This window comes from Colletotrichum higginsianum, chromosome 5 (genome assembly GCF_001672515.1).
Source record: "Colletotrichum higginsianum IMI 349063 chromosome 5, whole genome shotgun sequence".
NCBI classification, from domain to species: Eukaryota; Fungi; Ascomycota; class Sordariomycetes; order Glomerellales; family Glomerellaceae; genus Colletotrichum; species Colletotrichum higginsianum.
Genome location: NC_030958.1, coordinates 4,463,736 through 4,490,958, shown reverse-complemented (window position 1 = coordinate 4,490,958; position 27,223 = coordinate 4,463,736). Strand labels below are relative to the sequence as shown.

Sequence of the window (27,223 nt, the reverse complement as noted above, 5' to 3'; positions counted from 1 at the left end):
CCACAGGACGGGGATAGAAAGAGAGAGGGGGAGGGGGGAGAGCTTGACGGGTGCATCATAGGCGTATACAGGCGTTGGGGAAGATACCACGGCAAAATAATTACCATCACGTTTCCTAACCACTCTCTCTGTACGATGGATGGATACCTTGTCCATTACGACTTCCCTATCTTACTCTCCCCGTGGTTGTATGCCTTTTGCGTGTGTGTTCGCCCATGTGGTGCCGAGGACGGCTTCTATGAAGATGCTAATCTGTGTCACCTTTTCGTGACCTGCCGATCCGGCCCTGATTCCTTGCTTTTCACCCACTACTTGTCCCTGACCAAAAACGCCCCAAATACAGACCGCGCCGACGCTGCTCCCCGGACGACGTCCTAAATAATCAAACAAATCACTCAATGCTCATCCGCATCAGACCGTCGTGGGTATCGACCATGCCCTGGAACCCGACACGTCCTTTATTACCGTTCGCCCGGCCGTTGGCGTTGTTGGCGTTGGCATTGGCGCCGCCGCCGGGCGTGCCGCCGCCGCCTAGACTACCCGACTCGCTCGGCGCGCCGCTCCCGCCACGGTCGCCGCTGTTGCTGCCTGGTCGCGACCCCCAAGGCGCCAGGTCGCGCTGCATAGGACTCTGCATAATGGGCGAGTTGTGCACGCTCATGCCAGGGCTGACGGCCCGGCGTTTGAGGCTGACTGGGTCGTTGTCGTCGTCCCTCCGGCGCTTGCTGTTGATGCGTCGTGTAATGTCCGCGGCACTGGGCGCCGACTGCGTGCCTTGGGCGAGCAGAGGGGTGTCGCCCTTTTGGGACTCGCCGCTGCTGGCGGCCATGACGAAGCCAGCCGTGGGTCCCAGGGACGGCGAGTCCATGCATATGTCTTCGCTCATGCCAGAAGACGAGCCGCGGGCCAGGCCGTTCGGGGGAGGCGGCGTTGTGCGGGTGCCGATGCTGCTCGACTCGGAAAACGTGTCCCAGAACTTGGTACCCTTGGAGTTCTTCAATGCCTGTTGCTTAAAGCTGCCCGAGAGACTAAGGGCCGATTCGGTAATCATGCTTTCCGGTATGTCGTCCAAGGACTGGTCTTGGTGGCCGAGATTCGGTGACGACTGCGTCGTGGCCGGTGCCGTCTGCTGACGCGGTCCCCCGAGATCAACATCGCTCTCGCGCACCTGGCGAACGACTTCGGCCTCTCGTTGGGTTTCCGTCTCGACAGGGGCGCCTTCCTCAAACAAGGCCGCTCTGATACGCGCAAAATTCTTCGTCTTGGGTAGCAGGTTCCCGCGACGTGTGACAACGCGTCGCATGACGGTCGGACGCTGTCCGTCACGACTGGGAGTCGTGAGAAGGCCGTCGATGTTGTCGCCTCGCTCTTCCTCGCTACCGGATATGTGAAGCTGGTTGGCCTGCCAACTGATGCTCTCACGGCGCGAATGGGCCGAGATATCCTTTGGCATGGTGTTGGGGGGCGATTTTGAGACCCCGGCGTTGGTGGAGGGGCTGAAGCCAAGCCCCAGCGGCAGCTTGTGCTTCTTCTTGGGCTGTTTCCTTTGCCGTTGCCTGTGCTGGAAGCTCATGAGGCTATTCATTGCGGGAGAGCCTCCCCACGGTGCCATCATGGGCTGCGTGCCGAGCGCTGAGGCGGTCTTGTTGGTCTGCGGGGTGCCGATATATGGCTCATCGGTATCCTCGTCCATCAGGTCGTCGTCGTCGGACGTCGAGGAAGAATCTGACCCCAGTTGGTTCGCGCTACCCAGAGAGCTGGACACGGTCATTCGTTCGTGGTTGCCCATCATGGACCAGAGAGAGTTGGTTGTCTGTTCGGCCTGGCCGTAGTCGTTACTCCTGCGGCCGGGGATGTTCATGCCTCTTCCTCCCATCGTGGGCGATGAGTCGGGCGACGACTCGGCGAGGGTTGAGTGATGCAGGCTGGTGGCGGCACGGGAGAAGTCAAGGCCGCGGGAGCGACGCGGTAATATGTTGGTCGGGCTTGCGTAGATTTGGGAGTGGTCGAGCTTGGGCGATAGGGGTGCGGGTTTTGTGAAGGCGGCAGACGGGGTAGTGGATGCGGGGGATGCAGGGTCGCGTCCGATGGGCATCTGCAGCGAGAGGCCGCGGAGGGGAAACTCGGATCGATGGGGAGTGACGGGCGTCGTGGCCGTGGCCGTGGCCGTGTCCCTGATGTGGTTGTCGTCCTTGGAAGCCTGGCGACCGTCGGCAGCGACGTGCGGCGAAGGGGTGAGCTTCGACGGGGTGCCTCCTCCGTCCGACATGGAGCGCGTCTTGGACAAGGGCGAGCGGCCCAGTAGGTGTGGAGTTGTGGCAGCAGCAATTCCGGCCAGGTCCACGTCCTTTTCGTCGTCGACAATAGCCGACTCAAAATCCATATCCCTCAAGTCCATGGCTCGATCCATGGTCGCAGCCAGATAGAATGAATGCACCGTGTTGTTCGCGAGGAGGCAAGCCAGGTAAAGTTCTCGGCCGATTTAGAATGATATCCGGCAGCAGTGGGTAGTGGATCGTTTGGGTTTGGGGCGTGGGTTCGGTGACGTTTTTGGGGCGGGGGGCTTGCGATTAAGGGTATGGCGAGGTCATTGAGATAGAGGACGCAGGATGTAGTTGGATGTATGGCATTGTCGGATGTTGCAGGGCCGTTGGAAGCGCGTCTTTTTGCGAAAGCCGGAATGAGCGACAAGACGGGCGATGGCATCAACGCAGCCGACCTGCCAGCGTAGGTAGTTTGTGGTGTACTATGTATTATGTCGGTTAGTTGGTTGGTTGGTTGGTTGGTGAGAGTGGAGGTTGAGATGGCGCGGCGGAAGGGCGGGCAGACAGGACGTTGGAAGGTTAGATGCGGCGGGGATTCGATTGGCGCGCTCGCTCTATGCGTATTCGCACATTGTTGGATAGTAATCCGTTCAACTACCTATCTAGGTACAGGCCTTTTACAGCGAACCTTGGTGGGGGAGGCTCTTTCGCAGGCCCGACCTTGCAGAGGGACGTAAAGGTATCGATACACGCAGATTAGTAGGGGAGATACGTTGGGCGCAGTTGTGCGCTCGGCCAATTGTTTCGTCGATCCACAGCGCACGGCAGCACCGCCAATTATTGCATTCTGGGTTCTTGGTGGTCTCCATAAAACGTACCTACCTCACGTATCTCCCAATGGTCTCTGTCTCGAAACGCCGCGGGGAAGGGAAGGCTTAAATTAGGTAGCAGGAACCTTGCCTCGCGGACTTACTTCCTAGACAACTTGCTGCAGTATCCCCATATTTATACGCCTTAGTTGGTACCTAGGTGTATATACGCACAGAATCCATGCGTCTTGAGTGGGTTGATTTTTTTTCAAGTCTTCCCTTGGCTTTGTTTGTTGTAGGCGCCTTTCAGAAAGCATCATTTGATAGGCAGTGCGCAGTCTCTGTTGTCGCTCTGCGGAATCAACGGGTGTCACCAGCTGCCTTACAGAGATATAAATAAATAAAAAAGAGCAAAAAAAAAGAGGGAGAGAGAGAGAGAGAGAGAGAGAGAGAGAATTTGTGTGTGTGTGTGTGTGTGTGTGTGTGTGTGTGTGTGTGTGTGTGTGTGGACAGGTTCCGAATGCCCTCATCTCAATCTCAGGCTACGGGAAAGGGAGAGGTGATTTGCTCCGTCCAGAGATAGGGTGCTGCCGTCAGCCACTTAAACACCATGACTGCCGCTCGCTTGAATCATTTACATGACACCACGGGGAGATACGCCCGGGAAGGGACCTCGCCCTCGTCGAGTCCTGTCTCACAATGCAACGCTACATCCACATCGCCGCTCGGCAGGGCCTGCAGGTACCATTGTGGTGAATCATGAGTGAGTCATCAGAATGCGGTCGTCGGAAAGATTTCCCAAGGCCGCAAAAGACATTGCGCCGACCCACGACGCCCACGACGCCCACGACGCCCATGATACTCATGATACCCACGATACCGCCTCGTAGGGCGCGGACCGGGTGTTTGCGTCGTGGCCGACGTCCGTGGTCCTTGGTGGGGGGGGTCCAGCTGGAAGCGCTTTGGCGGGAATGACTCTTCTTCGGTTGGAGCATGGCGCCTGTGACGGGGCTTCTACCTCGTACATCCCAAAGAGGAATGATTGCGCCGCGATCCCAACAGCGAGTGCCGAGATCTGATGGCAGAGGGAAGGCTGACCCAATCATCGGGGGGCCCACGCCGGTCCGGCTCGGACAACTTTTCAAGCCGACCCCCGAGAGGAACCAACCGATGCATCGCAATTCTCACCTTGTCATCTTTGAATACGCCCGCCCATCGGGATTGCAGCCCCCTCCCCCCCCGGGCTCGCCCTATCCCCGCTCACTGCCACATGGCGAGAACACAACTGAGTCACTAACAGGCCTGCAGCCGTCGTAAATATCAGCAGTTTCGTGAGAGTACCTTAGGTACCTACTTTTAGGTATTGTTCACTAACTACCAAATGTGAAGAGGACGGGGCCTCCCTGGTGAACCCCTGACCCGGCGTGACATGCATGGCATGGCATGGCCTGGCCTAGCCTGGCACGCAAACCAAGCTTCCGTAACTGTGGTGATCATGGTTTTCCGGAAACGCCTCTTGTCGGACTTTCCTTCCCTTTTCCTTTCCTTTCCATTCGATGGCCGTCTCGCCCTCCCCCCCTTTCTTACCCACCCTAGAGGAGCCAAACGCAGACAAGCCTATCACTGCTCCACTAGTCCCGTACGCTACCTGCACTTGGCTACCCTTTCTTGCTTTTGGTACGGCCAACCGAATAAGCACTGTCTTGACAAGCCCAATATCCCTGTGGCTTGCAAACGCGTGCGAGAGCATGTACGCACTAGGAGGTACACACACACACACACACACACACACACACACATACACACTACCTACGTACTCGAGTATTCATGTGAAATGCCGTTCAGGATGGTGGCCGGGCCCTGGGGTGGACCAAGCTGCCGTTGTCCGATGGAAAGCCGCAGCCGCCAAATTTCACGATTTCAGATGTCATGGTCATGGCCATGGTCACGTAGGGAAGACCTGGCCTGCCACCGAGGATAAGTAGCCTACCTGCCCGCTGCTTCATTCCGTTCTTGGTCGGGTCTTACTCCCTGGTATCCCAGGTTATTCCCATTCCTTAACCTTTCTGCTCTTCTTCTTCTTCTTCTCTTCCTAGAGCAAACTCTACGGTACCGATCCTTTCTCACTTGTACTCGCAAACACAAGCAAGCAGACGAGTGTATAAGTGAGGCCGCGCCCCTCCAGTCCCGTTTCTTGCAGCAGCAACGGCTTTGTCGACAGAGATCATCACCCCAAATCCGCCCATCGTGAAGCCCTCGCCATGGGATCCCAACACCACGACGAGAAGCCCGGCGAGTCCACGTCGGCTGACCCTTCCGTCACCACCGAGAAGCAGCACCCCCACGATGACCCCAACGTCGCCGATACTTTCAACAAGGAGGACCGCCACATGCCCGGCGCGGATGGTGATGATGATGGTGAAATCGTGTACCCGTCCGGCCTGAAGCTCATCCTCATCATCGTCTCGCTGTGCCTCGCCGTCTTCCTCGTCGCCCTGGACCAGACCATCATCGCCCCGGCCCTCGGCGCCATCACATCCGAGTACGGCAGCGTCAAGGACATCGGCTGGTACGGCGCGTCGTACCTCCTGACGACGACGGCCCTGCAGCCCATGTACGGCACGATCTACAAGCTCTTCAGCATCAAGTATGCCTACCTCGTCGCCATCGCCATCTTCGAGGTCGGCTCCCTCATCTGCGCCCTGGCCCCGAACTCGACCGCCTTCATCGTCGGCCGCGCCATCGCCGGCATCGGCACCGCCGGCCTGTTCTCCGGCTCCATCGTCATCCTCAGCTACACGATGCCCCTCGAGAAGCGGCCCTTGGCCTTTGGTCTGATCGGCGGCATGTGGGGCGTCGCCTCGGTGGCCGGGCCGTTGCTCGGCGGCGTCTTCACGGAGAAGGCGACCTGGCGATGGTGTTTCTACATCAACCTACCCATCGGCGGCATTGCCATGATCTTCATCTTCTTCCTCTTGACCATCAGCAAGCAGAACAACGCCCTAGGCGAGACGCTGGCCCAACGCATCATGCAGCTCGACCTGATCGGTACCGTCTTCTTCCTCCCGGCCATCGTCTGTCTCATCCTCGCATTGCAGTGGGGCGGCACCGAGTACGCCTGGAACAGCGCCACCGTCATTGGCCTCTTTGTCGGCTTCGCCCTCATGATCATTATCTTTATCGGCATCCAGTTCTGGCAGGGCGACAAGGGCACACTGCCTCCCAAGCTGTTCAGGGACCGCAACGTCGTCTGCGCCATGCTCTTCGGCTGCTTCTTTGGCGCCGCCTTCTTCCCCCTCATCTACTATTTGTGTAAGTCCTCCCTCCCTCCCTCCCCGTCGAGTCGTACTTTTTTTTTTGCCATAGTTTCTTTTTTGCGGCACAATGCTAACAATCAACCATTAGCGCTCTACTTCCAGGCCATCCAGGGCGTCAGCGCCGTTCAAGCCGGCATCAAGATCCTGCCCCTCCTCCTGGCCACCGTCGTCGCCTCCATCGCCAGCGGCGCACTCATCTCCATCGTGGGCTATTACAACGGCATCATCCTCCCCTCCATGGTTCTGTTTGCCGTCGGCGCCGGCATGATCACGACCTTTGACGTCGACACCCCCATGCGCGAGTGGTTCGGCTACCAGGTCCTCGCCGGGCTCGGCATCGGTGCCGGTTTCCAGATCGGCGTGCTGGTCGTCCAGACCGTCCTGCCCCAGGAGGACGTGCCTGTTGCCACGGCCTGCGTGCAGTTCTTCCAGTCTTTCGGTGGCGCCATCATGATCGCCGTTTCCCAGTCGCTCTTCCAGACGGGACTCATCGACGGGGTCTCCAAGAACGCGCCCGAAATCGACGCCGCCATCTTTATCAACTCGGGAGCCGATCAGGTCCGCAGCATCCTGACACAGATGGGTCGCGCAGACTTGATCCCGACGGTGCTGGAGGCTTACATGGACGGGCTGAGGCATACGTTCTACGTCACGCTCGCTTGCTCGTGTGCCGCTTTCGCCATCTGCCTGGGCCTGCAGTGGAAGAGCGTCAAGAAGGAGGGCAAGGGCGGCGCCGTTGCCGTTGCTGTATGAGAGTCGGATGGTGGCTGTACGATACGGATCTTTTGGCTGAATCAATGCATAGAGATAATACCCGGTTCACAACCTCGCTCTGTTTAGAAAATGTTTAGAGATAGAATCTGTGATGCTGAATGACATGGAATGCCCCTCTCATGCCACAGCCACTTAAGTTCAAAATTTTGTTGCAACACGTCAAGTCGTTTCTCACTGGGTATCGTCAGGCGGCGCGTCCCAGCCCCTCTTCTTCTTCCCCTTGGTGTTGGGCCTCTCCTCCCCGCCGACGAACCGCAACACCCACTCCCACACCCTCTTCGTCTTGACCAGCTGCGGATGCGTCTCTTCGCTGCTGCCGCCGCCGTTGTCGTCGCCGGCGGCGTCATCGGCGGCGTCCAGGTCCCGCCGGCGATAGTAGCCGCCCTCGTCGTCCTCGGCCAGCTTCCTCCGGTACAGCACCGTCGTCCTCGTCAGGCCCTTGCGCAGGCTCTGGCCGTACACCTTGCCTCGGAAGGCGTGCAGGGCGACGTTCTGCAGGAGGACGACGTCCTGCCTTCTCAGCCGCGCGGGCGTGCTCGGGTCACTGCCGCCGGCGTTCCCGTTCCCGTTCCCACTACCGTTCCCACCGTCCGGGGGAAGCCAGAAGGTGACGCCGAAGCCGGCGCGGGTGTCGTCGCCGACGAGGACCTCGACGAGGGACAGCTCGTTGCCCCAGCGGGTCCTGATGGGGCGCGGCTCCGAGACGGAGATGACGCCGGCGATGAGGTTGACGGTGACGGTCTGGGGCGCGAGGCGGAGGAGGTCTGGGGCCGGGGGCACGTCTCGCAAGTCGGTCAGGCGGTGGGACGTGACGAGCGCAGGCCGGGCGCTGGGGGTGGCAATGATGGTGGTGGTGGTGTTGTTGTCCAGGAAGGAGTCGGTCGTCTCGCTGACGAAGGAGTCGCCGGCCGTCGTGTCGAAGGAGTCCGCGTGCTGGCCTTGTGTCGGGGCCCCGCCGGAACGCGAGGGGGTCGGCGGGGGAGGGAGCTGGGAGGAGGCGAGGTCATGGTGCAGGGCGAGGGAGTGGTCGTAGAACTGCGATAGCAGCTGGTCCTGGGACGACGGCTGGCTGGCGGTGGTAGCAGTAATGTCTTGCTGCTGGAGGGCGAAGGAGAGGGAGAGGGAGAAGAAGTGGGCCGGGGCCGGGAAGTCGGAGGGCAGGCCGTGGGGTTGGGAGAAGCCCGTCGTCAGGGGTTGACGGTGGAGGGGCAAGGACCGCCAGGACGGGGCGGAGGGTGGTGGTTGTGGTGATGTCGAGGGAGATGCCGGAGTGGGACCCGGGGCGGGGATGAGATCCGGGGAGGACCAGTCTGGCTCCGGGGCGCCGGTGAAGATAAGGACTTTCGGCATGCAGGGGGTTCTTTCATATACTAGATCCGGTCCGGGGATGGGTGGGAGGGAATGTGTTTGTTGTAAGTGTGTGTGGACTGTGGAGAGTGTGATGGTGCAGGCAACACGGTGGAAGATTGCAAGATGATAAGTGGGGGAAGTGATAATACTTGGAGTTTGCGGGGCGGCGGAGTACTGTACCTACTACGGACAGACTTGGGTCATTCCAACTCTGTTTCTTCCGTATAGATACAGATGATCGTGTACCTTGAGGGGTAGGTAGGTGGTATCTTGATAAAATTGGACGACAGGTGGGTTACACGGAAGAGGGAGAGAATGGGAATCACTTGGAAGGACGGGGCTGCAGTAGCACAAAGAAGAAACTCAATTCATATCCAATTTGCATTGAAAAGAGTGCAGAATCTCAAACGTGGCCGGCAACGCCTTGTGTTCCCTGAGAGATAGTTTTACCTGGGGCAAATTGTACAGTACGCACTCATAGGTCAGACAAGCAAACACCAGCTTCCAAAAAGGGTTTCCCGAGTAGGTAGGTAGGTAAACTGTACTACTGCCGTCAAGCGCATCCGAGTCACTCATTGTCTCGGGGGCGTGCATCTCTCTCTCTTTTTCTTCCTTTTTCTTCGTCCCTCTTGTCCCCCTCTCTCGGTGGATGTGAATGTTCTCGGTATGCCCCTTTGCAGTGGACCTCAGTGCATACCTACCTAGGTACCTACGTAAGGTACCTAGGTAGGTAAGGAACCAGAAGATACTCTCAGGGGTCCGGCCTCCCCTACCCGTTAGCAGTTACCGGTAACCGCTGTACCGCAGGAACCTCGGCATCTCCAGCTCCACACCCACCACCATCCACACCCCGGACCCCAGACTCACCTCACTCCAGACCCATGAATCTGTGGTCCCCTCGGTCTCTCAACCTCGTCTACTCCGGTGCCGATGAGTTGCGAGAGGCCGTTTTGAGATCTTCCTGGATACCTCTCCGTCAACCCACTCTCGTTCGATTCCAGTAACGTCTTTGGAATTTACATCGGCATCGGCGCATTAACTTACTCGGCCGCAAACCACCTTCGCCTCATTCAACTCAAGTGAGACCCTTCGGCTCACGAGGCATCGCCGCCATGTCCTTCACCTCCGTCTTCCACGTCAAGGAGCACATCCTCGACGGCTCCCACATCCGCGAGTTCCCCCGCGCCCTCTCGCGCTCACAGGACGACGTCCTGAAGCTAGCTGTCAAGGAATACATCCCCAAGGACAACCCGAACCCCAAGCCCGGCGATGTCACCATCATCGGCGCCCACGCCAACGGCTTTCCCAAGGTCGGTCGTCTTCCCGTCACCATCTACCCCATCCCGTCTTCATGTTCCCTCAATCTCAATTAGCCAAACTACACCATAAATCTCACCTTGGCCCTCAAACGTCCACTAACTGTCCCCCACAGGAACTCTACGAGGCCCTCTGGCAGGATCTCCACGCCGAGTCCCTCAAGCCGTCATCAACCTTCCGCATCCGCTCCATCATCATCGCCGACGCCGCCTGGCAGGGCGCCTCGGCCGCCCTCAATGAGCCCCTCCTCGGCAACGACCCGGGCTGGCTCGACCATCCGCGCGACCTCCTCCACCTCATCAACACCCTGCGCCCGCCCCGGCCCCTCGTCGGCCTCGGCCACTCCTTCGGCGGCAACGCCATCGTCAACGTCGCTCTCATCCACCCCCGTCTCTTCTCCGCCATCGTCCTCCTCGACCCCGTCATCTCCAAGTGGTCCTCCAACGCAAAAGGCACCATCGAGTCCTCCCCAGCCGCCGCCTCCGCCCGTCGCCGCGACCTCTGGCCCTCTCGCGCCGCCGCCCGCGCCGCTTTTCTCAAGAGCCCTTTCTACCGTGCCTGGGACCCTCGCGTCTTCGACGCCTGGCTCCACCACGGCCTGCGCGACCTGCCCACCCAGCTGTACCCGACCGCCAGCCCCGAAGCCGACGCCGCCGCCGCCGCCGCCGCCACGTCGGAAAAGGACCGTGCCGTGACGCTGGCCACCACCAAGCATCAGGAGGTCTTCACCTACTTCCGCCCCAGCTGGGACGCCTACGACGCTGCCGGCCGCGAGCTCGTGCGCCCGGACCTCGTCCCGGACATCGACCCTGGCCTCAACGAGGGCTACTTCACCTTCCCCGTGTACCGCTCCGAGGGCGCCAGCACCCTCGCCCGCCTGCCCCAGCTGCGCCCGCGCGTGCTCTACGTCTTCGGCGGCGACAGCGACCTCTCCACCCCGGATCTGCGGGAGGAGAAGATGCGACTGACGGGCACTGGCGTCGGCGGCAGCGGCGGCGCCGCCCGGGGTAGGGTGAGGGAGGTCACGCTGCCCGGCGCCGGCCACCTCTTCCCCATGGAGGTGCCGGGCACGAGCGCCGAGTTGAGCGCCGGGTGGATCGAGGAGGCGCTGGCCGACTGGCGCGCCGAGCAGGCCGACTACGAGCGCTGGACGAGACTGAGCGTGGCCGAGAAGACGACGCTGACGGACGAGTGGATCAAGAGGCTCGGCGGCTCGGCGAGGCCGCCCAAGGCCAAGGCCAAGATATAAATAAATAGGATGGATGCCCGTCACGGGGCGACGACGAATGGGTCGGGATATATACATGTGTAGAAGGAAGAGAGCCGCGAGCGTGTGCGACCGATTTCTGGGACATCATTGGAGAGCCGGGACGTGCTAGAGAAGACCTAGATGTAGACCTTACATGTACACCAAAAAAGCCGGCGTATCCTGACCTAGCTGTCCTCCCCATCACCCTCCTCATTACCCTCCTCTGGTGGGATCCAGACCAGCAGGCCGTCCTTGTCGATCTTCATGCCCTCGGTCGGGATGATCCTCAGCACCTTCTGGAAGTACTTGTCCCTCACCACGAGCGTGGGCCGGATGTAGTCGCCCCGCGTGAACGGCAGCAGCCGGTACGTGACGGACCTCCTCGACACCGGCAGCACGTGCACCGTCGTTTGCTTCGATCCCGAAAAGGCGAACTCGTCGCTGGGATCCATGCCGAGGCCGAACGTCAAAAAGTGACTCGACGGGTTCTCGATGGTGACGTCTAGGTTGATCAGCCCAGTCTGCGAGTTGGCGAGCGAGTACGAGGCGAGCACGCGCGGCTCGGTGCCCAATACAATATACCGCGGGACGAGCATCCTGGTCGTGTTAACAGCCGCCGTCGACGTCGACGACTTCGTCCGTCGCCACTTGAGCACGAACGCCACGTCGAGAGACGCCGGGCCCCGGTCGTCGAGGCTGAACTTCTGCGCCACGAGATCGAACCGCGCCTCCTGCATTTGCTTCGGCGGGACGCGAAGACCGCCCTCTGGAACCTCCGGCCGCGTCGCCGTAGTGCAGCGCGCATGGTTATGGCACGCGACCACCTCGGCGTCCATACTGACGATCTCCAGGTCCTCCGTCGCGAACGAGGCAAAGTGGCACACGAGGCACCACTTCTGCGCCAGTCCGCGAGGCTGCAGTGCGGCTTCGTCCACAGACGGATCCTGGACACCCTCGTGATCGAACAGACTCGGCCAGGGGTCGGGATGGAGGCGGGGAATGAGGTCGTAGTTGGCTTCAAACGGGTTGACGACGGTAAGCTGGACGGGCAAGATCTGCATGATCAAGGTCGCCGGGTCCGTCACGAGATGGTAGAAGACCCTCAGCGTCACATCGTATGACGTCGTCAGCTGCACCGGATCCAGGCCGATCTTGACGCGGGTGGACTGTGACGTCGCCAGCGTGCCGAGCGACAGACCCGTGAGCTTGGTTTCCTCCTTTCCGGCTTCCGCGGTGTGTTCCTCGTCGTCCTCGATGCAGACCCGGAAGGGCGGGATCTGTTCGCCAAAGACATGGACTTCCAACTTGGCAATTGCCTCTGTATCCTCGGCGTTGACCACGTCCAAGACCAGATCCATCGGCTCGTTCGCGTAGAACTGATCCAGGGGCTGTGCAAGCTTGATCTCCAGCTTGGGCGGTCTTGCCTGGACTTGGATTACATGGGCGCTCTGCCGCACGATTCGTCTCCTCGACAAGGAGGGGCTGAACCAGAAGTCCGCCGCTCCCAGATCGTGGAAGGCAACGGTGTAGTGGAGCGTGAAAGCTTCTGCTTCCAGTATTAGAGTGACCGAGGAAGCCTGGGCCTCGCCGGGTTCTCGTAGGGGTATCGCCATTTCGTAGATATTTGTGTGGCCCGGCTTCAATGACAGGTTTGCAGATCCGCTGAGCCCCGATGAGCCCTCTTCGCCCTCTTCTGCAGCTGCTCGGGCTGCCTGGGCCAGTGGCACGTTCGACAGCGTCACGTCGCATTTTTCTGTGCCTGACGCAGAATGTGTTTCGTGGTCTAGCGTGATGGTCTTCAGGCTGCCTTCGAAATGGATTTTCAGGCCCTTGAGCGTTACCGGCTTCGCGTCCGAGAAGGCATCCGACTTGATCGCGAGCTGCGCCTGGCAAGTCTCCCCAGCTTTGCCATCTTCGGTCTTGAAAATGAAGGATGCCGATATGAAGGACGAAACAAGGTCATCGTTGATTGTCACGTTTGGTCTCGAATCGAGGTTGAGGCCCTCTAGGGACCTGGAAATATCGTAATGCCACTTGGGCCGCCGCGTGAATTCTGTGTACAATCTTTAGTATTTGGCCATGAGAAAACAAAGCAAACGATGGTGTCTTACTCCTGTTCATCAGCTCCCAGTCGATGGCGACCACAAGCTCACCCTGGCCAGTGTGGGCGGCCGCAGCGCGCAACACCCAGCTCAGATCTTCCGTGATGTTCAACCAACCCTCTGTCCTGAACGACATGTCCTCCCACAGCGGCCGCAGCAACGCCACTATGTCGTCCCAGGCCTTCAGGTTGACCATTTCTTTGGCACATTCCAGCGACAGTTCGGCCGACAATCGAAGTTGTCGCCGTGCCTGAAACTGGGACCTGGCCGCCATCAAACAGTCTATGATAAGTTGAGAGTGGTTTACACCCGTCCCCTGAAGTGGGAACTCCTCGTGGGGGTCTGGACACATGTAAGTGTCGTATTGGAAGGCCTTGCTGGCAACAGCCGATGCCGGGGTGGTGTCTGGCGAGCGCCGGTCCGCCTCCGGTATGGATCGAGCGAGCGCCCGGCGAGCCACCAGATGCTCAGCAGCAATGCGGTACCAGTATCCCGTGTGGTGCAGCATCTCCCATGGCTGCAGCCGTTCGCCCATAGCAGCCTTTTCCGGCTGGAGGAACAAAGCTCGCGTCGACGGCGCCAGGCTGCGGATGTCCACCCTTTCGATCAAGTTGGCCATGACGACGGCCCATCTTGATTCCCACGCGGCCCAGCCATAGTTGTTGGTGCCCCGGCCGCGCCTGTCGACAAAATCGGCTATCCTGTCCCGGTGTAATTGCCATCTCCGCACCGCAGTCGTCGTCTGCCCGCCCCAGAGCAGGCATCGTATGCTGCGTATCGCGATGACATCGGCCAACATCCGCGCTTCATTCCACCGCGGACTCCAGCTGGGAATGATGTCCATGACATCTTGGCTCAGAAGTCCTTCGTATGCTTGGTCGTATGAGCGTAACGCCGCATCCATTTCTTGTCGGTATTCGGCAAAGACACCTGTCTTGTAGTCATAACGCACATTCCAGTCTTGCACCGTGAGTGTTTGTGACGTGTTTGTAGGTGGTACCGTAGGCTGTGGAGCGACACCCCGGCCGCGTTTCTTCCTAGCATGACGGCCGAGGTCGCGGTAGTACTCTATAGCCTGAAGAAATACGGCCGCCAGCATGGAATCTGCAGTGTGTTCCAAGTCTGTAGATATATCGTGAGGCGGCAGATAGAAGAACGACCTAGTGTCCAGAGCAACGCCTCTTCTGATGTTGTCAAGGCGCTCCTGCACGAGCTCTTGTACGGAAGATGATGCAGTACCATCGCTCAGAAGAACCACTACAAAACGTGTTTTATAGCCCGACCTGCTTAGGGCGGCTTTGGTGTTATTGATGTCGGTCTTGAGCTGGTTATCGTGAAGTGTCGCAAGCGTGGGATCGGCTGTCAACGTGTAAAACGACACATAGACGCTGGGCACCATGTCATCGTGCTTCTGGAGCCAATCCGTGTTCATCAAGCCGTCGGGATATAAGGGCGATATCGGGCTGAGGGGCGAAAAGGGCGAGTGCAAGACGGCGGGGGTCGCGGGAGCATCGACGCCCTCTGGAAGCCGGGCGCGACGGGGAGGAAGAACAAGTGACTATTCGATGGTTAGTTGAGTCTTAACATGATGCATCTGGGTGGTGTACGCCGTACTCGACCAGCCACGGTGACGCGCAGCTTGTACGGTTTCCCGCTGTCCCTCCCATTCCATGGGCGGTTTCTTCCATCCTGGCGCACGACGTAGTCTCTCAAGGCTTCGGCATCCTGGCTTTCTATGCTCGGCAGTTCTGACCGAACGAGAAGAGCCTGGTCTCGGAGCTCTGCGTTCAGAGGTAGGTCTCTAGCGGGGCCTGATGCGAGACCCGCGAGAACAATGTACGGGATGTTGTGGTCCAGGCTTCCAACAGGGTATCCGTCCATTTTCCAGATTTTCTAGTATATAATGGGTGGACGACCTGGAAGACGTCTATTCGGTTCGCGAGAGTCGGCCGTATCACAAAGCTCTGGTCGGCAGGTCAGCAGCAAGTACCTTGGGCGACTCGTAGAGCACAATTACGCACGTGGTTCTCAAGGGATCATGGTCGCCGGAACTGGGATATCAGATGTCGGCAGCGAGAAAAGACGCAGCGAAGAAGGACGGTGAATTATCGCGAGGTGGGAGGGGAGCTTCATTCGAGTGGGAATCGCGCAAGCAAGGGTCTCATCCGCAAGTGGTCCGTCTGGAGCAGAGTACGGAGTACATGTCACAGATACTTTCTACCTCTACCTACGGATAACTTATCGCAAGCTCCTTTCCAGCGATCCCAGCACTTCACAGTAGGTGGGTGGGTACTCTTGGACGGCTGCTGCTACTGGTGGCAGAGCATCTCGGCATCGGGTAAAGTGGGTGCCGAGGCAGCGGCTTCTCATTGGCTCGGCGGCCATATGCGGTCATGGCCCACCGCGCTCACTCGCACTGGAACTCACAGCGAGCCACGGATGGCCAAAGTGCCCTGAAGGATCGGAATGATGCCCTGGCAAGCCTGGGACCAGGAGAGACAGCCTTGCCGCCCGCGTGGTGCTCCTCCTCCCGCCTCGTCCCAGTCGACTGCGCGCAGAAATTGAGGGCTACCCGTTCTACACCTCTTCCCACACCACACCACCTGCTTCTCCCGACCTCGTAAATGACTTCCTTGCGATCCCGTCTCGCCGCGAATCCTCCCCCGACCAAAATTCTCTAAAGCTTTTGGTTTCTCTGCTCGAAAATTCCCACCGACCTCATCGTACCCTCGTCCTTCTCGTTCTCATCTCTTCCTCGCTGCCGACCGGACGACCTCCTTCCCGCCGCGATCGCTCCGGCACAACGCCAGGAGCAAAAGACAACACGATACAATGGCGACACAACAGATTCTTTTTTCTGAGACGGTGGCCGCTATGAAAAAGGCCCTCAAGCGCAAAAGCTACGGTAAGCGCTCGACTCCCCCTTCTCTACTTTGTCGTCGCCCTTGCCCGTAGCTCGCACTTCTGACAAGCACACTGGCAGAATCTGACTCGGATGATGAGATTGACCACTACGGGAATCGCGGCCACAAGCTTAAAAAGCGTGCCCTCTTCTCCCACCAGGGCCAACTGGCGCCGCCCTCGGGCCCCGAAGTCTACAACGAAGTGCGTCGCGCGCCTCTCTCCATGCGCTGGCCAATGCCGCCCCTCGATTCAGACTGACCGTTGCAGATCATCGACTACGCCGGACAGCAGCGCACGATAATCAGCCGTAACCCACCCATCGTGGACGAAGAGGGATACGAGATTGACAGCGACGATGATGAGGAGCGCATCCAGGAGGCTGTCTCCTCGGCCACCGAGCTCGACCCCTACGCCAACATTCGGATTGAGCGTTAGTTGTTCTCTGGCCAACACCGTAGTGACGTGGCTGACCCCCGTTCCAGAGATCCTAGCTCCTTTGACTGTCTCGACCGACCTCCCCAGTCATCCCACTCTCTCCAAACCCTTCACTGCCAAGACGTTAGACGAGATCGCCGAGCAAAGCTGCGAAGTGCGACGCAAGGAAAACGCGTCTCTGTGGAGAGTCAGACATCTCTTCACGAGGCTCTGCGGCGATTACACATGGGTGCCGTGCGGTGCGATGGTCGGGCCCGACGATGCTGATCTTTACTCGACCGATTATGTGGAGCGCGGCTACTCGCGCAAGACGAAGGCGACTGTCGCCGGCGGACTCGACGATGCTTCGTCCGGAACAGCGAGCGGCAATGCGAGACTGGAGCAAGCGCCAAACGGCACGAACGGCGAATCCTCGGGCGATAAGCAGAGCAGCGACGGAGACATTGCCATGACCGATGCATGCTCAGACAAGGGGGAAGCCCGGAAGCAGGCGTCTGAAAAGTCAACAGAGGACACACATACCGCTGGCGAGGCATCGCGGCCAACGAACGGCCAGGTACCGAAGAGCTCCGCGGCCCCAAAAACAGCACAGGAGGAGAGTGTTGCCGATAGGAAACAGAAGCAAAGGGCTGTTGACGTTGAGATGCATGAGGGCCAGGCGGCACCTCCATCGCAACCTGGAGCAGAGGTAGCGGAACGCAACGGAACGCATGCGCCGTCAATAGCATCGGAGACGGTGGACGAGACATTCGTGCACCCGTTCTTCCGGCCGCCGCCCAACGCTCGGCCAGACCGGGATGTGGGTCTTCCGGAGGCCGAGGCCGAGGATATCCGGCGGCTGCTCGCGCTCTACGTGCAGAAGCAGGAGGAGGTCTGCCGTGGAGCCATGAAACTGCACGAAGGCCTCCTCAAGGCTAACCGGCTGCGCAAGACAGTACTTCAGTGGTCCAAGGCGGAGGCGCATAGCGGAGCGAACCGGGACATGTCGGACGGCGAGGACTGGTACGACAAGGAGGAGTGGGGACTGACGGAGGACCTCAAGAAGGGCCAGGACGACGAGGAAGAAGACACGGGTACCGTGGCCAAGAAGACTAGGAATCGCAGGTGATGCGGTGCCCGAGCGTTGTTGACGTTGGTGGTGTTGTTGGCTTGGCCCAGCCTGGCCTGCTCCGAGGGAATGAATGGTTCAGTGTGCGTGTGTTCCGGGCGGGTGTTTTGAGGATGCGGTTGATACCCCCATATTGCGTGCGTTTTTTGTCCATGCGGTGCGTATTGTTTCTCCCTATAGTAGAACGAGATGACGCATCCTTGAACGGTTGTTTACAAGTCAGTGTGTTCCTGTTTAACCTATATTGGCTTTTTGCAGCTGTCTATTTGCCGGTTGCTTGTCGCGTCGCTGTGGCAGAAGGGTTTTCCCGATTGAAGAACTCGGCTGTCACGGGTGTATCTGTATGTGTATGGAGTTCCACAGAAAAGGGACTCGCCTAGGCACTTCCACGTTCTACCCCAGCCCCCTCCACTTCACTCCCAGGCTCTCTTTCCTCCCCCCGAAGGCCGCCGAAACCCCCCGCCCCGTCTGCCCGCGAAGAAAAAGAAGGTGCACCCATGCATTGCAGCATTACAGCGTTATGATGAGACGCTATGGCCAGGTGTCTCCACTAACATAAATACCTGGGGTGGAGCAGAGCTTCTGTCACAAGCAAGCAAATGCTCTCAACTCTTCTTCCTACGCCTGTCTGTCCTCAACGCTTCTTTTCAAAAGAGCTCAGTTTTTGCCCGAGGAGGAAAACAAAATAAAAATAAAGACACGAAAAACTCCGAATCGCTTCAACCCTCCGATTCCATCACTCTCCGGAACCCGATCCCAATCATGGCGCCTGTCGAGATCGAGAGCAAGGCCCTGGTCGACTTCAATCAGAAGAGCTTGTTCGGTACGTCATGTCGTCCTCGCAGAGCTTGGGCCTTTCTCGTCCTTCTCGTCTTCTTATCCATCTCGTCGACGCTCTCGCTAACCTGCTTGCTAAACACAGTTTCTGCTGCCGCCATTGCGTTCAACCCCCTGTTCTGGAAGTAAGTAATCCTTCCCATACACATAGCTCCCCCGTCGAGTGGTGTGCTGACAGCTGCGTAGCATCGTTGCGAGACAAGGTTCGTGAGACTGCTGCCGCCTTGACCCTTTAGCCACCGTCTAACCCGACTCTCTAGAGTACAAGAACAAGGTCCTCACAAAGCTCTTTGGCGGACGCTCCCAGACCGCCTGCTACGGCCTGGCCGTCACTATCTTCTCTCTCGGCATCTTCCGTGACCTCCTCTACGAACGCGCCCTTCGCTTCCAACCCGCCCACCCTCTGCTCTCGTCCGATGCGGTGACCTATGTCGGATATGCCCTCGTGGCCTGTGGCAACGTTCTCGTTCTCTCTTCGACGTGGCAGCTGGGCATCACCGGCACCTTCCTTGGTGACTACTTCGGCATCCTCATGGACAGCATTGTGACTGGCTTCCCCTTCAACATCACCGATGCCCCGATGTACAATGGCTCCACAATGAGCTTCCTTGGCGCCGCTCTCATCTACGGCAAGCCCGCCGGCATCCTGCTGACCGTTTGGGTCTACATCGTCTACCAAGTTGCCCTGAGCTACGAGAACCCCTTCACCGCCGGCATCTATGCCAAGAGGGACCGCGAGCGTGCCGCCGGCAAGGACACCAAGAAGGCTAGGTGAATGTAAAACAAAAAGAGGCCCAGCTTCAACAGCACCACAATTCTCCACATCCCGTCCGGATCGGGGCCGAGCGCAAGACCGGACGACAGGGGGTGGTGGGTGTACGGAGCCATGCAGGTCCCGCCAGGGGAAAACAGACGAGAAGGGTCTCCGGCGAGAGCCGGTCAACCCCGATGAGCTGGCCTGTCCCACATGCACGCATCTACACACTTACAGAGAGAGAAAGAGAAACATACACACAAACACACAGAGGACGGCCAGCTGGCTGACTCCGGCCCAAACCGGTCCGCCAAGAACCAGAAATCAGCCTTCAACAGAGCACGGCTATCCGGTGTGCCTTGCAGGTGATAAAGGACCGAGAACCCTTCACTTCTAGTCAGACCAACCAGGAAAATGCAAATTTACATGATGTGGTTGGGCGCCTACCTTACGCCACACTGTTCACACAATCAAACTTCCCTCACTCAACCCAAACCAACTTCTTCTCGTAGTCTACATGAACTGGCAAGCCATGCCGTAGTCATTCGCCTTTTTCCCTACTTTTGCCATGCTGATTGTTCTTGGCATGTGGCATGCTACACAGCGCTATTCCCAAGACGGACCGAAGGTCTCGAGATTTGGTCCAGAAACATTCTTGTGAGGCACTTCTCCAGACTAGTGGCGGGAAGACGTCTTCTCTGGAAGAGAGAGTTCTTTTGGCGAGGCGCCCAGTCAGACAGACACCAGCCACCAGCCGAGAAAGGGCCCTTGAGGGAAGAGAGGGAGAGGAGAAGGAGGAGGATGGGGGTTGATGGGTGGCTTGTTTCGAAGGCCCTCTGGTGATTCTAATCCGCACCCTTTTCGCCGCATGCCAATGGCCCGGTCAGCCCTCCGCGCCTTGCCCATGACGAGATGGTGTCTCACGGGAGAGCCGTATGCCCTCGTAGCGCCGCATTCGGCGAGCCCTGCCGTTGTGTGGGATCCAGCATCGTTTCGAAGGCTGTTTCCGGCCTTTCGCTTCTTGCGATGTGACAAAAGTACCTTTGGTTCCTGTTTTGCTTCTCAAGCCCTTCTTCTTCTTTTTCTACCTGGTTGCCTTCCATACTGCACTCAACTCCCCCCTCCCCTCCCGCCCCTCCCACCTTTGCTGCCCTCGCAAAGGTCAAAACGCTATCGCTCATAAGCGTCCTCATGGTGAGTCTTCATCGTCGTCTCCGTCTGTATAATCAAGTCTGACCAACACCCGAGCAAATGCAGCCTCGCAAACCTGTACGACGCCCTTCGTCGCTATTCGGGACACTATGAAGCCCACATGGCTGGACACGCCCCAGAAAGGGGAGGAGGCCAGCGTCCGCAGGCTCAGTGCCGACCCCTTCACCGCCGACTACACCATCAACCAGACGCTGCATGGCCAGTCACACCCGAACGCCCGGCGGTTGAGCATAGACGTAGCGCCCGACTTCGTCAACCTCGACACCGTCGTCTCGTCCCCCGGCACGTCGGAGGGCACCGCGGACTCTGTGCCGACGTCCAAGGGCCGGGCCGAGCTTGACGACTCAGCGCCGCTGTCCTTGTTATCGGGGCCGACGCTCCCTCTCCCGAACCACACGTATCGCAAGGAGCGCCCGACGTGGATTAGCCGACGATGCGGCGACCTCATCACGTTTGCAAAGTTCCTGGGCCCCGGGTTCATGATCGCCGTCGCCTACAGTAAGTCAACGACCGGGTGGGCGTGAAAGAAAGGGGCGAACCAAGAAGGAGGATTGTGGCAATGATGATGAGGCACACATACGAGACTGACAATCCATCCTTTCGCGCAGTTGACCCCGGAAACTACGCCACCGACATTGCCGCCGGCGCATCGTACCACTTCGACCTCCTGTTCATCGTCCTGCTGAGCAACGTCGTCGCCATCTTCCTCCAGAGCCTTGCCATCAAGCTTGGCACCATCACGGGCCTCGACCTGGCCACCGCGTCCCGCGTCTTCCTCCCGCGATGGCTCAACATCTTCGTCTACGCCCTCGCCGAGGTCGCCATCATCGCCACGGACATGGCCGTCGTCATCGGCACGGCGACCGCCCTGCACTTGCTGGTCCCGCGGCTGCCGCTCATCGCCTGCGTCGTCCTGACCATCGTCGACGTCGTCTTCATCGTCGTCTTCTACCGGCCCGACGGCTCCATGCGTGGGCTGCGCATCTTCGAGATTGGGGTCTGCGTCCTCGTGCTCGGCGTCGTCGTCTGCTTCTGCATCCAGCTTTCCCTGATCGAGGATACGACCGTCGGCCAGGTCTTCCGGGGCTATCTCCCGTCCAGCTCCATCATCGAGACTCAGGGGTAAGTCCAACCAGCCCCTCCCCTCGTCAGCGGCGCCCAAGATTCTCTCTATCCGCTAACATGCCATGCTCTTCACGTTTAGTCTGTACCAGTCCTGTGGCATCCTGGGCGCGACGGTCATGCCACACAGCCTCCACCTCGGCTCCGGCGTCGTGCAGTCCCGCCTCAAGGAGTACGACACCAAGGAGGGCAACCTCCAGGAGATCCCCCGCTCCGACACGATAACGACGGACGGCAGCTATCATAAGGTTTTCTACTTTCCCTCCATGGACGCCATCCGCCACTGCATGAAATTCTCCATCGCCGAGGTCGTCTTCTCCCTCTTCATCTTCGCCCTCTTCGTCAACTCGGCCATCCTTATCGTCGCCGGTGCCGCCCTATACCATGGCGAGACGTCCCTCGCCTCGGACATCTTCGGCATGCACGACCTCCTCGCCAACAGCATCTCCTCCGCCGCGGGTATCATTTTCGCCTTCGCCCTACTGCTGTCGGGCGTCTCTGCGGGCCTGGTCTGCACCATCGCCGGCCAGCTCGTCAGCGAGGGCGCCCTTAACTGGCGCATGCGGCCCTGGCTCCGCCGCCTCGTGACGCGGATGATCAGTATCACGCCCACCATCGTCGTCGTCGCCGTCGCGGGCCAGACCGGCCTCAGTAACGCGCTGACAGGCACCCAGGTCGTGCTCTCGACCGTGCTGCCCGTCATCACGGCGCCCCTCATCTACTTCACCTCCCTCAACAAGTACATGACCGTCGTCCCCGGCGCCGCGAGCTACGGCTCCGACACGGGTGTCGTGCCGGCGAGGCGCTTCAGCGTCGTCGGCGTCAAGATGGCCAACTCGTGGTGGGTCACGGTGCTAGCCGTGCTCATCTGGCTGATGATCACCATCATGGTCGTCGCGAACCTCGTGCTGTTGGTGATACAAATCGCGAGGTAGACATTGCCGGGACTCTGTATGTGTTGTTGCGAGAGAGGGAGGGAGGCGACGAGCGATGTTCTTAATGACTTGACGATTCATGATTCTTTTTGCCCACCTCATATATCGAGCGCTGCGATGTGTACCGGAAGAAAGGCCTTGCGACATACGAGGGGACGGGGCGCTGATTAATATGAATTGTAGATACAAAGCTGAACGTATAGACGTAGATTACCCCCTCTTCATCCTGTCGCGCCGGCGTCGTGTGTTGTCCGTACCGATGATGCCTCACCCACACGAACTGGGATGAACCGAAATACTCGAGCGCCCGAATCCTGCGTGGTTTGGACATTTGGGTCTGGGTGAAGGGGCAATGGACTGTGGCTTGGCTTGAGACTGTTCACAAGCGTGACAAAGCAGGTGTGGCTCACTGACAATGTTGGTAGACAAATTTACATGGCTGTGTTCCCACGGTATCCCGCTTTAAGTCTGGATGATGATGGCCAAATGATCATCAAGAGTGAATATTTGAAACAGCACCACTCCGACTACACGCTTGCCAAAGCACACAACCCGGACCGCTCCTCCCCCCTGAACGCCGAGTTCTGCGCTGCAAGTTAAGCAAAGGAATCACTCACTTTTTCGCCCTCCGCTTCCCCTTCCTCTCGGGGACGCTCACGCTCCCCTCCGCCACCTCCCCCGCCTCGACCTTTCCCTCGGTCTCCAACTCTCTGAGCTTCTCCTGACCCGAGATGAACATGGTCAGGTCGCGGTTCATCTCCTCCAGCTCCGCGATCTGCACCTTGTGCTCACCGTCCCGCTTGCGAAGCACCTCGACCTCGGCGTTGTTGTGCTCCACGCGCTTCATCAGCCCTTGCGTGACCTGCTTCTCCTCCTGCAGGGCCTTGCCCATGTTCCGTGCGAGCTCCTGGGCCTTGACGGCCTTGGTGCGGTCCCGCTCCGCGTCGCGCTCCAGCTGGGGGATGACCTGCGTCTGGAGACGCACCAGTTCCGCCTTGAGGGTTGCGTTCTCTTCGAGTGCCGTTGATGCCTGCGCTGAGGCGGACTCGGCTGTCGCGGCGGCTTTGGCGGCCTTGTCTGCCACTTTGCTGAGCATCTCCTCAAAGTATACCCGCTGCGACTCGAGCTGGCTTGCCAGGAGGTGCGTGTACTCCAGGCCAATGTTGTCCAACTTCGCCCGTGGGACGGTGTCCTCGTAGCCACTCGCAGGGCTATGGTGGTGTACGTTGCTCCCCGGAAGCTCGACAACCTTGCCGTCGCCCTTGTCACGGATCAAACGGTGGACCCACGTATCGCCGGCGTAGTCCCACACGTGCTGCGTCTCCAGCTCCAAAGCGAAGCTATGCGCTGTCTCCTTCCAGTGGTCTTTGGCGTGTCCACCCTTGTACCGGCCGCAGCCCACGTTGCCGCAAATGAGGCAGATCCATAGGTCGTCGGTGGAATCGCACACGCTGCATAGGTTCGACACCGACGACCCGAACGGCTGTGTGTAGGGGTTCGAAGGATCATACGCTGTATCCGGATTTGTGTGTCGACAGACTGGGCATCCCGAGCCTTTCCAGTTTCGCAAGCAGGTGCAGTGGAAGACGTGCTGGCAGGGGATAGTCATCAGGCCGGTTGTATCGTCCATGCGCTCGAGGCAAACGGGACAAGTTGGCAGTTCGACAAGGTTCGGCGTCGGTGGAGGAAAGGGCTTCAAGCTGCTCGAGGCGGCGGCGGCTGACGACGAAGGCGTAAATGGGTCGTGGTTGAGGTCGGGAAACGTGCGATTCTCTCTCGTGGGCGTTTCAAACGTGATCGATTTGACAAAAACGACGTGGCAGACTTGCGCCTGTGAGAAGCAAGTTAGTAACACCCACCAGCTTATGGATTGCTCTAGCCGCTCACCTCCATGCTATTGAAGACCTTCCCGTCAAATTCCTTCTGCCACTCGCGTGCCCTCTTGCTGTTCCGGAACTTCAGTAGCACAAGGTACCTGTTCAGCCTGGCCGTCATGACCATCCTGTAGTGACTGATGTCATCTCTCCATTTTTCACCGACGTACCCAAGAAAGTCGCCCGGGCTGAGGTAGCTAGGGACTGCAGGTATGCACAGGGTCGTGCAATCAGCAACCTCGACGCCCTCTTCCTCTGAAGGCGGCAGTCCCAGGCCAGGAGTGTCCTCCTCTTCGCGGTAGAAATGCACCACTCCCCAGCCAACCTCTGTATTCTTCGTCTCCAGCGGTACGTACTTCGCCTTAGTAGACGTTCCCGTGCCGCCAAATGTCGGGCCGACACCCAAGTCTGCCGTCGAAGTCGTTGCCTCGGCCGCCATCTGTTCCGTGTGTACGTCGCCTTCCAGGTCGACGTCGATGCTCTCGATGCTGACCTGTCCGAATCGCCAGTCCCTGATAGCAGTCTCTGGTCGGATCGCAGCCGAAGAAGTCGGTGGAGGGAAGCTATGCGTGCGCGCCTTCCACTGCCTCTCGGATAATCTGACGATGTTGCTGCCACTGTCCTCCTTGACCGGCGCTCTCGAAGGACCACAATCGATGAGATTGGGGGACGGACTCTCGGTAGGCGCTTGCAAAGGAGGTTCTAGGTAGGCTTCGGCGACGCAAGGGGGGTCGACAGGTTGCAGTGGCGAGATCTGGGGGCGATGTGGGAGCTTCGGCTTCGGGAATGCCTTCTTCGAATGCGCAGGAAGTTCGGCGAAGATGTTGGCGCCTTTCGGAGGAAGCCAGAGATTTCGATCGACCGATTCTGCTTGCCGGGCCTTTCCTTTCGTCTTCGTTGTGTCGCTAGTCGTGGGGCTAGAGCTGGGATAGAGCTCAAACTTCAAGTGGTAGAAGAAAGACCGCATAGCCTGTCTCAGCCTTACCGGCCGCCCGCTGCTGAACGATGGCTGCGACAGTCGTGATCTTGTGAGGACGGAGGAGTTTTCTGAAATTAACTTCAGCAATCTGAGGGAAATCGTTATGGAGGCAAAAGAATGTGTATTTCCGGACGCTTCCAGAGATTCCGTGGGGTTCTCATGTCGCGGCGCAAAACAGACGAGGGCTACATGATGTGTTCTGGGGAAGATTATTTTAGATGCAGGGTTCCAGCATCCGCTCCCTCATAGCGGATTGCCCCACCACCCTTGCGGAGGTGGATCCACTGAGTAGCTAATTAGGTACGTCACTGATAAGGCAATCAGTCGCCCGCCATCGAAACATCACCATCACGACGTTGAGCACATAATGAAATGAAACCGCTTGGAGACTTCAATTGAGTCTAGTATTCGTGCGCTTTCTTGAGCGCAAACTTCCTAGCTAATGTCTAGGTATGTGAGAGAATACATCATCCATGCCATATCCTGTAGTCATAACCCGTGAACGCCGGTGCCCTGAGTCAGGCAAATTCCCGTATGTGCCGAAGCCATCCATCGCCTACTGGCCGCCACGCAGACGGAGGACGAGGTGAAGCGTCGACTCCTTCTGGATGTTGTAGTCACTCAGTGTGCGGCCGTCCTCAAGTTGCTTGCCAGCGAAGATCAAACGCTGCTGGTCGGGAGGGATACCCTCCTTATCCTGGATCTTGGACTTCACGTTGTCGATCGTGTCCGAAGACTCCACCTCCAACGTAATTGTCTTTCCGGTCAAGGTCTTGACGAAGATCTGCATACCTCCACGAAGACGAAGGACGAGATGCAGAGTCGACTCTTTCTGAATGTTGTAGTCGGACAGGGTACGGCCGTCTTCTAATTGCTTTCCGGCGAAGATCAAGCGCTGCTGGTCAGGAGGAATGCCCTCCTTGTCTTGAATCTTCGACTTGACGTTGTCGATGGTGTCTGACGATTCAACCTCGAGGGTAATGGTCTTTCCGGTCAGAGTCTTGACGAAGATTTGCATACCACCACGAAGACGCAACACCAAGTGAAGAGTAGACTCCTTCTGAATGTTGTAATCAGAGAGTGTGCGGCCGTCCTCAAGTTGCTTGCCAGCGAAGATCAAACGCTGCTGGTCGGGAGGGATACCCTCCTTGTCCTGGATCTTGGACTTGACATTGTCGATGGTATCAGAGGACTCCACCTCGAGGGTGATGGTCTTGCCAGTGAGGGTCTTGACGACTTAAGTCGAATGTCAGTAACTTACGTCGAGAACGAAGGGCGTGACGAAGCAACTTACAGATTTGCATACCACCACGAAGGCGGAGAACCAGGTGGAGGGTAGACTCCTTCTGGATGTTGTAGTCGCTCAGGGTGCGGCCGTCCTCAAGCTGTTTGCCAGCAAAAATGAGACGCTGCTGATCGGGGGGGATGCCCTCCTTGTCCTGGATCTTGGACTTGACGTTGTCGATGGTATCAGAGGACTCCACCTCAAGGGTGATGGTCTTGCCGGTGACTATTGAGGAGAAGGTCAGCAACAGATGGGAGGGGTGGTAGCCTGAAGTCAATGCAACTTACGGGTCTTGACGAAGATCTGCATGATGGCAACTTTAAGTGTCGATGTCTGTGTGTGATGGGGGTTGGGTGTTTCGTGAAAGTAGATGCTTGCCACTGGGGTATTCGCTGACGGATTTCGCGGAGCGAGAGTGCGTTGTAGTAGATGTAAAGGGAAGAGATGATGGTGGGCGAGGGTAAGAGGCGAAATGGTTTAAATACCAAGGTTGGAGGTTGGCCGGTCGGTCTGTTGGAGGTGGGAGGGAAGGAGCCAGTTGAGTGGTGACTGACCGCGGAAGGCAGGCGAAAGGGAAGGAGACGGAGGCCTTGATT

At 58.6% G+C, this 27,223-nt stretch overlaps 7 protein-coding genes across 7 annotated transcripts; 4 read left to right on the top strand and 3 right to left on the bottom strand.

Moving 5' to 3' along the window:
* Positions 1–391: 391 nt before the first annotated feature.
* CH63R_08209 (uncharacterized protein) lies at positions 392–2,410 on the bottom strand (the record flags this gene model as incomplete). Its single annotated transcript, XM_018303183.1, has 1 exon — positions 392–2,410. The coding sequence occupies one exon, from the start codon at positions 2,408–2,410 to the stop codon at positions 392–394; it is 2,019 nt and encodes a 672-aa protein (XP_018157961.1).
* A 2,924-nt stretch (positions 2,411–5,334) lies between these two features.
* On the top strand, positions 5,335–7,143 carry CH63R_08208 (Major facilitator superfamily transporter; the record flags this gene model as incomplete). The annotated part of the gene is made up of 2 exons (XM_018303182.1): positions 5,335–6,385; positions 6,479–7,143. 2 exons carry the CDS (start codon positions 5,335–5,337, stop codon positions 7,141–7,143), a joined length of 1,716 nt encoding a protein of 571 aa, XP_018157960.1.
* A 2,483-nt stretch (positions 7,144–9,626) lies between these two features.
* On the top strand, positions 9,627–11,080 carry CH63R_08207 (Toxin biosynthesis; the record flags this gene model as incomplete). The annotated part of the gene is made up of 2 exons (XM_018303181.1): positions 9,627–9,824; positions 10,265–11,080. The coding sequence occupies 2 exons, from the start codon at positions 9,627–9,629 to the stop codon at positions 11,078–11,080; spliced, it is 1,014 nt and encodes a 337-aa protein (XP_018157959.1).
* A 185-nt stretch (positions 11,081–11,265) lies between these two features.
* Positions 11,266–15,063, bottom strand: CH63R_08206 (uncharacterized protein; the record flags this gene model as incomplete). The annotated part of the gene is made up of 3 exons (XM_018303180.1): positions 11,266–13,133; positions 13,192–14,740; positions 14,797–15,063. 3 exons carry the CDS (start codon positions 15,061–15,063, stop codon positions 11,266–11,268), a joined length of 3,684 nt encoding a protein of 1,227 aa, XP_018157958.1.
* A 951-nt stretch (positions 15,064–16,014) lies between these two features.
* On the top strand, positions 16,015–19,241 carry CH63R_08205 (Rxt2-like protein; the record flags this gene model as incomplete). The annotated part of the gene is made up of 8 exons (XM_018303179.1): positions 16,015–16,087; positions 16,166–16,287; positions 16,354–16,516; positions 16,569–17,625; positions 18,010–18,452; positions 18,552–18,591; positions 18,653–18,669; positions 18,727–19,241. 8 exons carry the CDS (start codon positions 16,015–16,017, stop codon positions 19,239–19,241), a joined length of 2,430 nt encoding a protein of 809 aa, XP_018157957.1.
* A 1,280-nt stretch (positions 19,242–20,521) lies between these two features.
* CH63R_08204 (Metal ion transporter metal ion transporter) lies at positions 20,522–22,489 on the top strand (the record flags this gene model as incomplete). Its single annotated transcript, XM_018303178.1, has 3 exons — positions 20,522–20,930; positions 21,041–21,554; positions 21,637–22,489. The coding sequence occupies 3 exons, from the start codon at positions 20,522–20,524 to the stop codon at positions 22,487–22,489; spliced, it is 1,776 nt and encodes a 591-aa protein (XP_018157956.1).
* A 613-nt stretch (positions 22,490–23,102) lies between these two features.
* Positions 23,103–26,936, bottom strand: CH63R_08203 (Zn-finger in ubiquitin-hydrolase; the record flags this gene model as incomplete). Its single annotated transcript, XM_018303177.1, has 6 exons — positions 23,103–24,320; positions 24,377–25,255; positions 25,305–25,410; positions 25,903–26,578; positions 26,637–26,852; positions 26,915–26,936. 6 exons carry the CDS (start codon positions 26,934–26,936, stop codon positions 23,103–23,105), a joined length of 3,117 nt encoding a protein of 1,038 aa, XP_018157955.1.
* Between the last annotated feature and the right edge of the window lie 287 nt (positions 26,937–27,223).